The sequence below is a fragment of the Oryza sativa genome, chromosome 4 (assembly GCF_034140825.1).
Source record: "Oryza sativa Japonica Group chromosome 4, ASM3414082v1".
NCBI lineage: Eukaryota > Viridiplantae > Streptophyta > Magnoliopsida > Poales > Poaceae > Oryza > Oryza sativa.
The window spans coordinates 17282154-17300585 of NC_089038.1; the positions used below are offsets into that span (position 1 = coordinate 17282154).

Here is an 18432-nt window from a genome sequence, read left to right on the forward strand (position 1 = left end):
TTTATAAATTTATATAGATATTAGTGCTCCATAACTTTTCCATTGCTATTCCTTCAGCAATGATATAATGCTACTATGCAGGAGATAGTGTACATAATTTTTTTTTTTTGCGAGGGATAGTGTACATAATTAATGGTACAGTTATTTGTGGTTGATGCAGTAGATGTACTATGCAATTATTGTTTATTGTGTAGCATATAGCAAATTGAACATGTCTATTAATTTTGAATCCACGAGACCATGAGGCCAGGATTGTTAATTTTCGGTAGTGTACATGTATAGGATTGGTCGCATCACGCCCACAGTAGTGGTGTTCGCATGCTAGCTAGAAATTCTATGTTGCAAGTCTTTGTTTGGCTACATGCGTACGTGTGTGAGCGGAATTAGCCAGGGGAGGCCACGCTATCAAATGAATTTTATTATAAAGGGAACGTTACAAAACCAAATACAACAAAAGAATTCAATCTTTAACTACATCCGACCATTTTCATTTGATCTACACTAATATAAAAAGATGTTATATCCACATACTAAAACGTACACAGAATACTCTATTCGTTTTTCTGCCATCTGACCATCAAATCCAATGGCTCCCAATGGAACTGCAGTGTTCTGTCATGTAATCTTAATGTGAAATAATGCACGATCTATCCGCTCTCACATCATGTAGATTAGCCAAGTCTCCTCCAATCACGTCGCAATTAATCTTCTCCCAGACTACCCCAATCCGTTGAAATTCCCCGAAATCACACACTGCTGCAGGCTGCGGCCGCGTCCTGTGAACTCCAAGGCCATCATCCCTGCCCCAATGTACCACTCACTCTTCCCAGCCACCGCCGTTGATTCTTGCATTGCTACCTTTGGCACTCCAACGCTAAATCCAATCCACCACATCCATGCTCGCCCTTCCGGCACAACCTACCAAAAGTGAGGTCGCGAGTGTCCTCCCACGTTTAAAGCGAGCGAGAAGGGTCATCCACTCTGTTTGGAGAGATATACTTAGAGTGGGCTGATGTTGGGATGCTGCAGTTGCATCGGTGCTAGGACAGAACCTAAGTTTGATGGCCTTTATGGATGCTATGATGGACGGGGGCATTCGTTGTTTGGTGTGTATCCTTACGTCTCCCCTCTCACACCTCTCCATTTGATCATATCCTAAACCGAGTATGCATTCGTGGATAATTCCACAATGCTGAGACCCGTTGAATATGTGATCCCCGTTGGTGTTAAATATATAATCCGAATTTTAGGCCCACAATATATTCGGATTAGTTTTTTAGTAGGACTCTACGTCTTTTTCTATTAGGTGTGTCTTCCTATTTTCTCTTATATATATTCTCTTGTAAGTCGTACGTGAAGGGTTGGCGTTCCTATTGTTATTCCCCTACGTTTGTAATCAACTCCTCTATACTGATCATTGCCGGTCGACGCCTGTGGTTTTATCCCATAAGGGTTTTTCACATAAAATTCGTGTCTCCATTGTGCATCTATTTCCTAACTAGTGGTAGCAGAATATTGGAGATCTGATCTATTACCACGCTGCTGTCGTCGCCGGTTTCCTGTTCATACTTCATCGTCGTCATCGATCTGTTCGGCACAGTATCGGCGTCCTCCCTGCCGCCCGCGCGGGCAGCAGCAAGCCATCACAAGCGCACGCCTCGGCAGGAAAAGCAAGCAGCAGTGCCGCGCGGAGCAGTAGCACAGAAATCATCTAATCGCGTACAGTTCCCGATGTGGAAAAAAAATCAACCGTGCTTGCCTAGGCTGATTTTTTTTCCGGAAGAAATTGCTACTTTTCTCCACCCAAGATTGTGTGCCAGGAAGATTACAGATCTACGCTTAGTGAACATGAGAATTGTACCGGGTTTCACGTTTTTGCTAGGTGTACCCTAATTTCTTACTAGCAAATTCATGATTAATTCTCATGACGAGTTTGAAGTATGATCTACCGCTCTTGGACCGAGACACAAGATTCTCACTTTTGCAAGTGAAGATGCAAGCCGTTCTTACACAGCAAGACCTTGATGATACGCTATGTAGATTTGATAAGATGACACAGGATTGGTCCGACGATGAGAAGAAAAGGGATAGGGATCATAAGGCTATGCCATATATTATCTTTATCTATATGGAGAAGACAACCGCTGGTTTGTGCTTGAAGCTGGAACATATATGCATGACCAGTAATATGATGAGTCTGTGAAGGACCATCTCTCCACTTTCAAGAAAATTGTTGCTGACTTTGAGCCTACAGAGGTAAAGTATGATGAAGAGGATTTAGGCCTTATTCTATTGTGTTTATTGCCTAGCTCATATACAAATTTCAGAGATACTATTCTTTATAGTCGTGATAATCTAACTTTGAAAGAAGTTTATGACGCGTTGCATGTCAAAGAATAGATGAAGAAGATGGTACCTTGTGAAGGTTCAAATTCATAAGTAGAAGGCTTGAATGTTCAGGGCAAGCAACAGGAGAAAACAAAAAACAAATCAAGAGACAAAAAGTTCAAGAAGCTACTGTGGGAGATCAAAGTCCAGAGGCAGGTATAACTCATGCAAATAATGCAAGAGAGATGGACATGATATCTCTCAGTGTTGGAAGCTACGGAACAAAGCCAAGAGAATCGGAAAGTATAGACCAAAAGGTAATATAGAAGAGGAAGGTAAAGCCGCAGTTGTAATGTAATATCCACAAAATAAAAAGTACACATAACACTCTAGTCGTTTTTCTGCCGTCCGACCATCAAATCCAATGGCTCCCGATGGAACTACAGTGTTCTGTCCTATAATATTAATGTGAAATAATGCACGATCCATCCGCTCTCACATCATGTAGGTCAGCCAAGTCTCCACCAATCACATCGCAATCGTCTCCCAGACTGCCCCAATCCGTCGAAATTCCCCAAAATCACACACTATTGCAGGCTGCAGCTGCGTCCTGTGAACTCCCAAGCCATCATCCATGCCCCACTGTACCACTCGCTCTTCCCAGCCACCGCCGCTGGTTCTTGCATTGCTGCCTTTGGCACCTCCTCCGCGCCCCAACACTGAATCCAATCCACCACATCCATGCTCGCCCTTCTACCGCCACCTACCGAATTAGGCTTGGTCGCGAGTATCCTCCCACATTTAAAGCGAGCGAGAGGGGTCATCCACTCCGTTTAGAGAGAGATATATCCTGAGTGGGCTGGCGTTGGGATGGTGGAGTTGCATCGGTGGATGGACAGAACCTAAGTTTCATGGCCTTTGTGGATGCTAGGATGAGGGGACATTCGCTCTCTAGTGTGTATCCTTACGTCTCCCTCACACCTCTCCGTCCGACCATACCCTAAACCCATTATGCATTCGTGGATGATTCCACAATGCTGAGACCCGTTGAATCCTCTGAGCCTCATAGCTGCTCCCCGTTGGCGAGCTGGAGGAGGTTTCATCCGCCGAGGAGGGTGCTTGCCCCGACAAGATGCGCTAGGTTCAACACTACCTCCTCCCCATTTCTTCTCCACACGTGCTTATGGCACTCTCTATCCCTACCAGTAGAGAAATCATCTTTAGTACCGATTGAAAATCCACATTAATACTGGTTATAGCAACCGTGATCAGCAAATCGAGAATAAAGATCTCAATTTTTATTACCGGTTGAAAGAATTAAAGATGCATACCAAGTAAAAAAAATGTAGAACTCAAAATCTCCCGCCTCAGCTCTCACGCGTGTTATCATCGCACCTACTCTACACATCTATCTTGAATAGAGATTTTTTTTAACTAACCATGAATGCATCTTTAGTACCGTTTGGTAAAACCAACCAATCCCAAAAATATCTTTAGTATGGATTTGTTCGTCATCGTGATTTGCCATCTGTTCGTGCAAAGAAGAAAAATGTAAGCAAAGGATACCACAAAACAAATATACTCAAAGGAATTAAATAATGTAAAATCTTGCCTCTTCTTTTGCGTGGAGGTCTTGGAACAACTTATGTTTTAGTGAAGGTGGCGGACAGTAGATGGAACAAATAATTCTGAGAATGACAAAAAAAGACAGCCAAGTCATGTACATAGAAAGTCTAATACAATTGTAATAATGGTGCTATGTCTAAATTCGACAAATATAGATATATGTACTAAGTGGATCAACCCGCTAAGACCTAAAATTCGCTAAGTCGCTAAGTCGTTCGTTTGGGAAAGTTGCTAAGTCGCTATGTTCGTTCGGGAAAGTCGCCAAGTCATTAAACTCGGGAAAGTCACTTAAGTCGTTAAACTAGTGAAACTCGCTAAGTCGCTAAGTCGTTCGTTCGGGAAAGTCACGAAGTCGCTAAGTTCGTTCGGGAAAGTCGCTAAGTTATTAAACTCGTGAAAGTCGCTAAGTCGTTAAACTAGTGAAAATCGCTGAGTCGCTAAGTCATGAAACTCGCTAAGTCGCTAAGTCATGAAACTCGCTAAGTCGCTAAGTCGTTCATTCATTTGTTCGGGAAACTCGCTAAGTCGTCGTTCGTTTGGTCATGAAAGTCGCTAAGTCGTTCGTTAGTTCAGGAAAGTCGCTAAGTCGTCCATTCGTCGTTCGTTTGGGAAAGTCGCTAAATCGTTCATTCGTTCATTTGTGAAACTCGCTAAGTCGTCGTTCGTTCGGTCGTGAAAATCGCTAGCTGTGGGGACACGTTCGTTCGTTCGTGCAAGTCGCCGCTAAGTCGTTAAAACGTTTGTTCATTCGTTCGACCATTTAGGGTTTAGTCTGCTAAGTCGCTCCCAAGTGCTTGTGGCGGTGACAGTGCACGCAGCGGCGGCGGTGGCGGCAGCGGTGCCGGCGTGTGTGGGCAGCGTCGGTGGCGGCGGCTGTGGCTCAGGCACGCGGAGTCAAGGCGGCGTCGGTGGCTGCGATGTCGGCCCGGTGGTGGCGATGGTGGAACGGCAGCGGCGGCAGCTGTAGTGGTGGCCTGTCTTGGTGGCGGCGATGGCGATGGGGGCGATATGGTGGTGGCGGTGGCGGCGGCCGTGTGACACACGTGCAGCGGCAGCATCAGTGGCGGCGACAATGCATGGGGGCGATGGTGGAGCAGCGGCGCCAGTGCCAGAGTCGGACAAGAAAGAGATCGTGAGAGAGAGAGAGATCAGAGGCGCAAGATTTGTGCCAATCACCTTGAGGGACGCGACGATGGCGGAGGCGTCAGTGGCGACGGCTGAGCGCGGCGAGCACGACGACGAGGACGGTGGTGGTGGTGGCGGCGTCCCGGGCGAGATGGCGTGCGCAAGAAGAAGGAGATCGATCTCGCTAAGTGTGGTTCGGAGAAGCCGATGCACTAGGTATTTATTGTAGTGTATCTTTAGTCCCGGTTCGTGGCTCCAACTAGGAGCAAAGATATCTCTAGGATGTATGTATAATATGTATACTAGAAGTATAGGAATAGATTCTTTTCTATTTTTTTTCCACTTAGCTGAGATATTTTAATATGAGAATAAGTAGTCTTATGCTTGTGTGTCATTCTACCCTATGAGTTACATGAACCCCTGCTTAGACTATGATTATTACAAATAATATATAAATTATTAGTATGGTTCTCTCTACTATAATCTTTCCACGTGATTAAACAAATACGATACACTTGGAATACTCTCGGGTGAAATGCTACAATGGTATATCCGTGCGCTTGAGATTACTTCTGTAACCATAAATATACCAGGACTATTTCTACGCCATTACTGGGAATGAATATTTCTAGTAATATTGTTAAGAAATACCAACGATCATTTTAAAGAGCCGCACGTGAAAATGGAGCATGATTTTTGCAGATGCAACCACTCACAATCCGTCTGCAATTTAAAGTGGGACTTGTATAGAAAAATTATTTCTGTACCAGTGAAATGGTCATATTTTTGAACAGAGCAAGTAATCTTTGTTGATGCTTGATGCACTATTGTGTTGCCTGGTGCATGCCTCTCAACAACTTCCTTTGGAACGCAGAAATTGAGTCACAAGAATAGAGAGAAATAGAGAAAACATAGGAATCGGAGGTCATGACATATACAATTCACATGAACTAAAAACACACAAATTTGTTGTTTGGATACTTCATCGGAAATTCATTGAAATTTAGAGGGAAAATATCATTATGATAGAGTTAAGAGGAAATATGAAGAGACATGGAGCATTGGACTTATCGAAGGACATCTGTCGAAACAATATTTCAGCAATATAAAGAGGGTAGCCACGAAACCTAAAAGTGGATGGATGCGGAGATAAAGGATTTACACAGGTTCAGGCCCTCTCAATGAGAGGTAATACTCTACTCCTGTTTGGGGATTTGAATTCACCGGGTGTGTATTGATCTGATGATCTGGTTGTGAATATCATATCCCCTAGAGGGCCTCCTGCCCGGGGGCAGCTAATGGGCGGGTGATCGCCCCAGGCGATCACCTCCCATCCCCCCTTAAACTATTCTTCCTTCCACCTCCCCTTCTTCTCTTCCTACTACACCATAAATTTTTAAAAAATAAAAAACACAAGGCTGAAAAAAATTATGTATAGAAATAATATATATAAAAAATTTGAATTCAAATTAAAATTTAAAATGGGTATGTAAACTTTTGACTTATAAAGTTTGGGTCTATAAGCTAATATTTGAATTCGAATTCAAATTTGAATCGGGTATGTAAACTTTTAACTTATAAACTTTAGGTGTATAAATTTTAGATGTATAGAAATACTATATATAAAAATATTTGAATTCAAATTCAAATTTGAATCAAATATAATTCAAATTCAAATTTGATTCGGGTATATAAACTTTTGACTTATAAACTTTGGGTCTATAAACTTTAGGTGTATAAACTTTAGATGTATAGAAATACTATATATAAAAAATATTTGAATTTAAATTCAAATTTGAATCGGATATATAAACTTTTGATTTATAAACTTTAGATCTCTAAACTTTAGATGTGTAAACTTAAGATATACAAATTTTAGGTGTATAAATTTACTAAAATAGTAAAGTAATGCGGTGCAAAAAAAGGAAACCAGGTGGAGGAGAGGGGGACGCTTAGGGGCGATCGCTAGGGGCAATCGATCGCCCCTTAGCATTTTCGCTCCTGCCCACCTTATATAGGATGGGGGCAGGATTCCAAGATAGAAACCTTAACCAATCCGGTATCGGTTTCATAAATCTATTTTACAATATTATCAAACCAAGACTTTGCCGTTCCATTATATACAAGGAAATGTAATAACCAAGTCATGATCCGTTACATATTTTATAGATATAAGTTATCCCCTATAACCAGTCGGATAAACATGCCGTGTGGGTATGGGTACCCATAATCTCCACAACATCAAAACAATGAGAGCTCCTGTTTGAAATCCTAAGGAAAGTAAAGGATTCCTGTGAAAATTTTCTAGCCAAATCCTTCGAACCAAAGGCTCCGTAGAAAAGATCTGTATTGGATTTAAATTTTACAAATTTTCTACGAAAATACTTTGTTCCCAAGGAGACCTCACAATATGTCGCCTATCACCATAACGCATCACACGCGAGTGCTGCCAGTGTCCCACCTACTTGTGTCCGAGCTGCCTGTGTCCCAGCTACTTGTGTCCTAACTACCCAGTACCCACCCTGCCAGCCACCACGTGAGTCCTTTAGCATTGACTCCAAAGCTTTTCCCTGCATTAACATGGCCTTAATTTGCTTCAATTCGAAAGTAGTTATCAAGAACCAACTACTTATGGAATGCATGATTCCAGTTTGTGTTTAATTAGGCCCTATTTTGTTTCTACGCAAAAAACTTTTCACCCTGTCACATCGAATGTTTGGACATATGCATGAAGTATTTAATATAAAAAAACTAATTACACAGATTGCGTGTAAATTACGAGACGAATCTTTTAAGTTTAATTGTGCCATGATTTAACAATGTGGTGCTACAGTAAATATTTACTAATGATGGATTAATTAGGCTTAATAAATTGGTCTCGCAGTTTAGCGGAATCTGTAATTTGTTTTGTTATTAGACTACGTTTAATACCTTAAATCTGTGTCCGTATATCCGATGTGACACGTCAAAACTTTTCACCCCTGTATTTAAACCGGGCCTTAGCTATATTCCATAGAATGGCAGGGGGAATTATTTTTAGTCACTCCAGTGATCAAAATATAAATTTTAAATTCTTTAGATTCTGTTGCCAAAGTATATCTTTGAACGGAGAGAGTAAAATTTACTGACGCTTGATGATGCATACTGTTTGTGTTGCATGGTGTGCAAGACTGCCAAAGTGCCAAGTGCCAAACTTCCAACTTAGCGGTGGGTGCCAAGCGTCCCGCGCGAGTGCTGCCTACCCTCGCCAAAACCTGCGTCTTCACTTCAACACTGGTGTATTCAAGCAAATTCGCCAGTCTTGGCCGCTACTCCATCCATTTCATATTATAATAAGAAACCATACCTCTTTTCCTAATTATACTTTTTTTTTACTATTTTTGGTTTAAGTAAGTTTATAGAAAAAATAAGAAACATCTATCCCACAAAATTAGTTTCATTAAATATATAGCATTCAATATTTTTTATATATGTTTGTTTCACGTTGAAAAAGTTATTATATTTTTCTATAAATGATTAGAAGAAAAGTCAGAATAACTTATAATATGAATCGGAGCGAGTTGTTCTCAATTTTTCTTAGCAATTTATCTGGGCAAGTTTTCCTAATCTGTAATTTGCTTTTCTTAGACATGTGTGTTGGTGCAAACTACCATTCTGCGTTAAAAAAAGTTACTGCACTTCCCTGACAAAAAAAATCAAATTTTTAGTACTTGGTTTTTTGACCGCTGGAGTGGAGCAAATGTAAATCACTCCTACAGATAATCTGAACTGAGATAAAGCTTTTACTTTTAACTCGCGGTAATTAACTTTTCTACTCTAAAATTCTGAATGAGACGTGGAGAACGGGAAGGGAGAGTAGTTTTTTTTTTACTCGTGCACAGGAAAGGGAAGGGAAACCGCAGATTAACTTTATCTTTCTTTTTTGAGAAGAACGGCAGTACGATACGAAAAGGCATAATAATTTTTTGGCGGGCTGTCTAGTTTTCAAAATTAGTTAAATCTTACAAATCTAGATAAGATTTGCCCACTACTAGAGAACTGATATTTACTCGAATAGCAAAAATCATGTTTGTCCCGGTTAAATAGGATCGTAGACTGAAGAATATCTTTAGCCCCAGTAAAAAGCCAAACGACACTCATTTTTACTATGGTTCAATAGCTGTCAGGCGTATCAAGCTCCCAATGATATTTAGTCTCGGTTGATGTTACGAACCCAGACTAAAGATGGACCATCTTTAGTTCGGGTTGATAACACTAACCAGGACTAAATATATTTTTAGTCTCAGTTGGTGTTGCTAATCTAGACTAAAGAAGATGTCTCTAGCGTTAGTTTAAAAAGAAAGCATCTTTATCCAAGTCAAATATTTGTATGGGAGGTAACGCGCATAAGGGATGAGGTGAGAGATCAAGTTCGAATCGCACAACCCACACTTTTTTTTTATTTGGTATGCTTATCTTTAGTTCTGTTCTGTTATTTTAATTGGGATTAAAGATAGACATCAAATAGTCTCAGATTGAACATTCCTGTTACATAACTGAATCACTGTGTAAAGGTTACCAACTGGGAATAATGCTCCCTTGCCCACCAGTGGCCGTTGAGTTCGAGTTCTCAACTGATGGCGCCCCACAACATCGCTTCCAGTACAAGCAACCAGCTATGTAGAGAATTAATATCAAACTGTAATGCACGTACTTACGTGCATTAAACGTTGCATTCTCGTGATTTAATATGTGAAAGCGATATTAAAAGGATGATGATGAAATATGTGTTTTCGTGTAGTTATATTTAACGTCATTCGAATTCATAAACGTATAAGTGCATATAAATGCTAGTAATAACGGAATACTATAATCCCTCCGTCCTATAATATAAGGGGTTTCGAGTGTTTGTTTGCGCTGTTTGACCATTCGTCTTATTTAAAAAAATTTTGAATTATTATTTATTTTTTTAACTTACTTTATTATCCAAAGTACTTTAAGCACAACTTTTCGTTTTTTATATTTGCATAATTTTTTTTTAATAAAACAAGTGATTAATAGTGTAAGTAAAAACTCAAAATCCTTGTATTATGGACGGAAGGAGCACGTCAATACAGTAATACAAAACGTCAAAAGCAGAAATGAATGGAGTGATCGAGTAGCATATGCATGGTTGGCCGCGCGTCACCCCCCGTGCAACTTTGAGTGCGTTAGCCGTTCAGATCCATTTATGTCTGTGTATGTTTGGTAGTACTACTTTTGTACTGTCGGTTAATTGCCAACTTGTGCTCTCTCCTCATTTTTCAGGCGTTTCGAATTATTAATCGCTACATTTTCTTTTCAAAAACTAATACAATAGGAAAGTTACTTTAAAAAATATATTAGTTTATTTTCTGAATTTTTAAAGTAATACTCCTTCTTTTCTAAAATATAAGGCATAACCACCCCTAACCCAAAGACCAAGAAAATAATTATTATCATCTTATAGTTTAGATCATCCTAATAAATAAAATGCATGCATCCAATAAAATTAGAGAACGTGAGGGTGGAGAATTTAAATAAGTAATAATTTAATGGAGAAGGGGTCATAGTTAATTGCCTACATGCATGCATGCCTTGTATTATGAAACATCTGAAAAAAGTGGCTGTGCCTTATATTATGGAATGGAGGGAGTACATGATTAATCATGCGTTAATAAGTCGCTGCATTTTGTATGTGTGGGACCTTCCTGTCGAACTCATTCTAAGGTTGTGTTTAGTTCCATGCTAAAATTGGAAGCTTGAAGAAATTGGAACGATACGACGGAAAAGTTAGAAGTTTGTGTATGTGTAGGAAAGTTCGATGTCACGGAAAAGTTAAAAGTTTGAAGAATAAAGTTGGAAAAGTTAAAAGTTTGAAGAATAAAGTTGGAATCCAAACGGGGCCTAAAATAGTTTGCTTGGCCACCCTAAAATGAGTATAGTCGACTAGACGTGTGTGTGTGAGCAGAGTTAGTTAGCGGCCTATAAATATGGACGCTACTACATCGCCTCTACAGTGGACAAACAACCTGACGACACAGAGAGGTTGCGAGCTCTAGGAAGATATATCGATACGCCATGGAGACAGGAGGCATAGCGGAGCGTTTCAGAGACAAGACTATACTCATCACCGGCGCTACTGGCTTCCTGGGAAAATGTACTCTCTCTAGCTAAAATATGTCTTCATATTATGTGTGTTCATCTCTAGTTTTGGTGATTTTCATTTCGCATATATAATGTCATATGGCTTCATTGATTGGTATTTATACATTATCTCACCGTGGGCAGTATATAAACTTTTCGACTGATCATCATCGATCCAGAGTATATAGAAAGCTATCATTTTCTGCAAACTCGATTGCACGTTCTGGCGTGGAGTTGGAGTTGTAAAAAATAATCCACTCAATAGTGTAAATAAAATGTTATTGGGCCTTAGTGTAAAAAAAGATGAAGCTGTTTATACTTTGCAGTTATTGGATAAGGATGAATACACTCGACCCCATATTAATTGGTACCGATTAGAAGCCCACCATAGATGTTGGTTATCCTCTATTAATTGACACCATTGGAAATTTATCATAGGTGTCAGTTTCATAGCTGGTATCAATGTAAAGGTGTGTGGTCACTGAAATATAGGTGACAGTTCAGTTTTAGGTTAACAACCGACACCTATATTATATATGTTGGTTTTTTTTTTCTAATCTGTACCTATACTATACGTTAGAAAAGATGTCGGTTTCGGTTGAACTGGCACCAATGGGCCATCCCATAAGAGGGATTCTGCAGTAGTGCTTGACGACATGTTTGTAAAGTGTTTTACATTACAAATTAGCTAGAAACATTCTGCTTTGAGGAAAAAGTAAAGACGAGCTACCTTGATGTTAATATGTATAGTGAGAAAAAAATGACTTGTAGACTACTATAAAAAAATGTTTTCGTAGATGCCCTCCATTTTGCTGCATAGAGGGTTTTCTAGGCCACAATTCTACATGTGGATGGGTCAGGCTATTTAATTTTTTGAGATGATTGTTTTAACATACTCTCTATAAAAGTATAATATTTTCATAGACGGTCGGTCAAAGCCTGTTGATCTAAAAGCACATAATGTAAATTCCCTTTTAGCCTGCTATAAAAAAGCTTTAATTTTATTGGTAGAAAATAATTAATGATGTGGGTTTTTCTTATTTTCAAAAGAACTTGTATGTCCGTTTGTACATATGTGAATGCTACACATGCTTATTACTGTCTACGACGTACGCAGTGCTGGTGGAGAAGATACTGCGAGTTCAGCCGGAGGTGAGGAAGCTATACCTGCTAGTTCGTGCTCCGGACGCCATAGCCGCCGAGGAGCGTGTTCTCACTGAGGTACAAGTACAAACGAGCCCACAGATTTTGCTACGGTTTTCAACTCGTTCTGCACGCTGAAATGCATTACTACTATTCTAACATATATACAGCTTGGCAAATCTTAATTAATTAATTAATTCGCAGTGACAGAAGATGGATGCTTACGGCCCCATCGTTTGGCTTATTCAGGATGCAATGTTTGGCTCATTCAGGAAATAAGCCAAACGGTATATTTGCAATGTTTGGCTCATTTAGGAAATAAGCCAAACAACATATTAGTAAACGAAAAATAATTTGTGAATAAAACTATATATGCATATTCTTTACGATCTAAAAACAAAGGCTGAAAAATAAACTTACATGAAAAAAAAATCTTAAAATCAACTCTAAATTTATGGTTGAAAATTTAAATTTTGGCTCATAAGCGTAAGCAGATGCAAAAAAAAATGAGGCTATTAATTTCATTTCCTTAATGAAATCTCTACTGTAGCTACCAGCAAAAGGCATCCAATATAGTATTGCAAGATTAATTAAGTATTAACTATATATTACAATCTTTGAAAACTGAATTTTGGAAACTTCTATATATAATGTTTTCCAGAAGTGGCACCTTTTATTGGTTGAAAAGCATGCCGACGATAATCCAATAGGCAATAGCCAAAAATTACACCTTATGTATAATATTGCTAGAGCTTCGGTTAAATGAATAAGAGGATTAATCAACCTGGTTTACTTGTTGCTGTATAGGTTGTAGGAAAAGGTCTATTTGATGTTCTACGAGAACAATACGGTGCTGGATTCAACTCCTTCATCAAGGAAAAGATATATGCTCTACCTGGAGATGTGATGCATGAAAACTTTGGGCTTGAGAGTTATGAGGTCCTGCAGTTATCCCAGAAGGTAGATATCATCGTCAATGGAGCTGCAACGACAAACTTTATGGAGAGGTATATATATACATATCATATAACGTCACTCTCGGGGGATTTCAATTTGTTATTTCCAAGAGTGCCTTATGATTGAAAGATGTTTGGGTTGCTGAATGAAACAAATGTCTCCAATGCGCATAATCTCATTTCATGATTTCATATGCTATATCACAGCATTTAATTATTGAATGAAGTTATGAAACTATTTAATTACAACGAGGTTTAATTCATTTCCGTTTCCAATGCATCGGATGAAATTATTTAGTCCCAATGAGGTTTCATTAATTATGTTTATAAGGCATAGTTAAATGTGTAAACCAAGTTTCATCCAGATGAAACTCACTTCTTCTCTCTCTTAATAATTTTTATGACACGCCATAAGTTTTCCTTGTATGACGTTTCATCATTTAGTGAGAATGAAATCCTTACGAAACTTGCACTGGGAATGGTATAAGAACCAAGTTTTACTTTGTATATTTTAGAGAAGGACCGTATGTCTCACTTTGCAGAAGATGAAATCTCAAGAAGAATAATTAATTGTACTCTTGAAGGCGAGGTGCCAGAAAATTTATATATAAAAAAATAATCTGTAAAAATCTTTATACTGAAGAATGCTGATAATATTTCACCCCATCGAACAAAACTATGTATATACTATATATATATTGATGGCATAGCATATATATATATGTGAAAAATCATCCTAAAACATCATTAAAACTCAAAGCCGCCGCCGTTATGCATGTCCAATGAAACACATATATAACATGGAATACCTAGACACACTGACGACCCTAAAGAGAATGACACACACAATTGTGAGCAAGCTTCAGTTTCAACTGTTCGCTTTCAACCACCAATGACATGCATGGCATTAAGAATATATGTCATAATCTCATTGGGTCGCTGTGTGCAGGTATGACGTAGCTTTGGCAACAAACGCTGCAGGAGTCATGCATTTATGTCAGTTTGCAAAGCAGTGTGATAATCTCAAGATGGTGCTTCATGTTTCCACTGGTAAGCTTATATGAATGCTTCATCTACCCCAAAATAATTCAAATAATAGCATATCACCTAATAGCAGCACAAATCAGAATAGGACCTATCTCATCGTGTCCTAGGATTTATTTTTTGGCCATGTGACATTTATTCTAATTTCAGTTTTACGGCCCAAAATTTTAAGTAACTTTCTAAATTTTGATTCTATCGGGCATCATAATGTTTTATTTCCTCAATATAAAACCCTCGTCCTTCCCCCCTTGCCTCTGTAAGACCTTATTTTTGAAAATCCACAATAGCATAGCTCAGCTCTTCATTTTAGTGGCCAGCTGATGCACAATATCACATTTAAATTTATGGCTCACTTCAGACAAAATGTGCTGACTTCACCTATCCATGCATGCGTACGACTCCAGCCAATCTCACAGTACGACCCATCTCCTCCATACAACCACAACTCACTTCCTCGCCACCGAAAGTACACACCTCTGATTGACCCACCATGTGATCCCTCAAATCTAATTGACCCACTTATGTTTTAATATGCCCCCACTTATACAGCTTCTTTGGCTTTTCCAACATTTCGAGTATCACAGTTTATCCTAAGCAAACTCAAAATCCTAATATTAGTGATTTGCTTGCAAATCCACCACTGCACCACAAATTAGCCAACATAAAACGAAGGTTTCTATGTGCAACACTTTTATAGTAAATTGTATCGTAAACATATATATTGTCAAAGAGGTGATGTCCTAAATTTGCTACGAACAGCTTATGTAGCTGGTGAGCAAGCAGGCCAGTTACTCGAGAAACCATTCCAGATCGGTAGAGCACTACGACTGGATTACCAATTGGACATTGAAGCTGAGCTGCAATTAGTGGACAGTATCAAGTCAGAACTCAGAATAAAATGTTCCAGTGATGACAAGTTAGAGAAAACAACCATGAGGAAACTTGGGCTTAAAAGGTTTTAAAGAAAGAATCTTTTTTATATCTTGTAGCTTTGCAATAATTCCATGGGTATGAATAATATGATATAATGATGGATTTTTATGAAGGGCCACGCACTTTGGTTGGCCAAATACATATGTGCTGACGAAAGCTATGGGGGAGATGTTACTTCAACAATTGGGACAAGACCTTCCGGTTGTCATCGTCCGGCCAAGCATGATAACAAGCACTTTTCAAGAACCAATGCCTGGATGGATAGAAGAAACTAGGTGGATATATTCTAGTGTATTATACATATTGTTGTTAGTTGCTACACTTGGTTATAAAAAATAATTGTCTAATTTATTAACTCCAACCCTTTGACCTTACTTGTCTGCAGTATAATTAGATGCTATTTGAGAAATAATTACCTTTTGAGAAATTTAGAGTCCTTAAGGAGGTACTTGGTGGTACAATATTTTCTATTTTTAAATGTAATATTTTTTGGTGCCCTAGGTACTAGGCAATATTTTTTAAAATCACTTTTGCAATTTTATTTGCTGAATTATTTGTATTTTGTAAAAGAAAACATATATGTGCTGAGTGCCAATTATTTGTCTTTTGTATTACTAGTCCAATTAGTGGAATATTTAGATGCTACAAACTTTTATTGCAGGACAATTGATGTCATATTTGTTGCCTACAATGACCAAACCCTTCCATGTTTTATATTTGATGGTAGCGTTATATTTGACTTGGTGAGTATTTCCCAACCAATATACATATATATATAAATTCATATCTGGTTATTTATGGAAGTTTGTAAATTACACAGATACCTGGGGATATGGTGATCAACGCAATGATGGCTGCCATAAATAGTCAATGGAATAAACGAGCTCAAGTGATATACCATGTGACTTCGGCTCACCAAAATCCCCTACCAGTATCTCTTATTGAAGAATCAATGTTCAGATACTTTGACATAAATCCACGTACAAGTAAAGATGGGAAGGCAATAAAAAATAAAAGACCACTAGCATTCAAGAGATTAGCATACTTCCAGGCATACATGATTCTACGGTACAAGCTGCCATTGGAGGTACAGACATTACATTTCTTGATTAGTTCCAGAAATCCCCCCCCCCCCCTCCCGGCCCAGTTTAGGTACAAATTGATTTGATTTGCTGACTTTGGCATGTTGATCTTCTGATAATAACCAGATGATGCGTGCAGCAAATGTACTGTTGGGAGGGATATACACCAAGAACTACTATGAGTTTAACCGAGACTACAACATTTTAATGACTGTGGCAAAGCTGTTTGCCCCGTATGTCTTCTTCAAAGGATGGTGAGCTTACTTCTGATGTCCCTTTAGTAGACTGAAAAATGGAAACTGTGTATTAATTTCTGGTACGTTTTAATTTGAGCTTCCCCTGCCACTCTCATTGTTCAGAAGAAAATAGCACATTCTTCTTAGCAAGACAATCTTATACTTTTCTAGAACTAATGATCTTCCTATAATTGACAATTTCCCTTTCTGAATTAAAATAAAGTACACATATGCTTTCTAAGATTTTTTTTACTAAACTACATACTGTAAATAGAAAAAAAATCTATCATTCATTGAAGTAGGTAATAAATCTATAACTGCATTCTTTCTTGATTTACCTACACGCTGATTTTCCTTCTGCATGCATATATACATTTTGATGAAGGTTTGATGACACCAACCTGAGGAAACTGTGGAAGGCGACGGCTATGGACCAAAATGATGATGCATCCATATTTAATTTTGATCCTAAGTGCATTAACTGGAGCTCATACCTCGTGAACACCCACATTCCAGCTGCTATAAAGTATGCCAATGACCAGAAGGCGAAAGCACGTAGTGCATAAAAATACATTTAGATGATGGTGTACATGCAAGGTGTTAGTTTGCATGGTGAATATATTGCTATTATTATATGAAAAATATTATAATGCTAAGATTGTGATAGCTCAATTATGCGGAATAAGTCATCCGTGTCAGAGTTGTGTGGAGTGGTGTGTGTTGTAGGGCTCTAGCCCCTTCTCTCTCTTCTTAATATAATGAGGCGCAGTTCTCCTGTATTTTTCGAGAAAATAAAAGTCATCTGTGTCGGGCGGGAACCCTCATCAATGGCAGTGAGACCGCTTACTATGCACTGTTGCCATTGCTATTATTAAATATTCATATTATAAATATTGTTGCTCCCCTAGAGTTGCCATTTGTATTCATCCTAGAATGTATTGCACAGTTGCCAACATTTACTCTAAATTAAGCACTGTTTCATGCGCTACAGTGTTCTTCGTACAGTCATTCATAACAGTTGGTGAATATAAAGTGCACATGTATTTAAGAGAAAAAATATTGATGCTAAAAACACACACTGGCCTAGTAGATCTGCTTAGCTCTAGTGTAGGTCTAAAGAGTTGCTTTCGGGTTCTGAGCATGCCAGTTGGTATGATCCTGCAACCAACAAGAAACCAAGAAAAGAAGCAAAGTTAAATCCATAAACGACAGCTGATCGGCTAGATTGCTGTGGGGACACCCGATAAAGTCATGGTGCCCCCACGAATACGTAACTGCCCAGGATGTTCAGTTACGCATAAAATGATATAAAAGCATAAACTTTGATTATACATTACTTAAGTCATTTAGTTCACAACACAACATAAATACAAACTATTACATATATGGCCTATAAAGCCTTATTTCTACAAACAGATAAACTTCTAGACTCTACCACAGGAACTGCCTGAGCGTAGGATGACCTAGAAACCATAATCGTCCCACTCTAATGCGTCAACAGGATCTCCACAAGCTTCTTCCTCCTCATGATGTGAACCCATTTATGAGTACAAATGGTACTCTGCAAGACATGCTTATGATAGCAAAATACAATAATTGCAGTATAAAACATGCAATATTAAGAATTGGAAGGTTTAAACCCTAACCTTAACAGTTATTTCATAGGGCCTATCTTAATAAACATTTGATATAAACAACACTATTGAACATTTAATTTAAACAACATTAATGAGCAATAAATATATAAATGTTACTTATAAATAACTTGAATAGAACATCAAGTAATAAATAAGTTAACCATATTAATTAATAGCC

The 18432-nt window shown here is 38.5% G+C and overlaps 1 protein-coding gene across 1 annotated transcript; it reads left to right on the forward strand.

Moving 5' to 3' along the window:
* The first annotated feature begins 11095 nt into the window (after positions 1-11095).
* Positions 11096-17396, forward strand: LOC4335562 (fatty acyl-CoA reductase 1). Its single transcript, XM_015779646.3, has 10 exons — positions 11096-11236; positions 12341-12444; positions 13174-13373; positions 14272-14372; positions 15126-15321; positions 15413-15574; positions 15961-16042; positions 16120-16386; positions 16508-16635; positions 17003-17396. The coding sequence occupies exons 1-10, from the start codon at positions 11158-11160 to the stop codon at positions 17181-17183; spliced, it is 1500 nt and encodes a 499-aa protein (XP_015635132.1). The 5' UTR covers positions 11096-11157; the 3' UTR covers positions 17184-17396.
* The last annotated feature ends 1036 nt before the right edge of the window (positions 17397-18432 follow it).

Bases quoted from the DNA above. Each gene is read 5' to 3' on its own strand.
- LOC4335562 (XM_015779646.3), top strand. From the start codon at position 11,158: ATGGAGACAGGAGGCATAGCGGAGCGTTTCAGAGACAAGACTATACTC. The intron at 14,373-15,125 runs GTAAGCTTATAT...TGCTACGAACAG, and splicing joins GGTGCTTCATGTTTCCACTG to CTTATGTAGCTGGTGAGCAA. The intron at 15,575-15,960 runs GTGGATATATTC...CTTTTATTGCAG, and splicing joins GGATGGATAGAAGAAACTAG to GACAATTGATGTCATATTTG.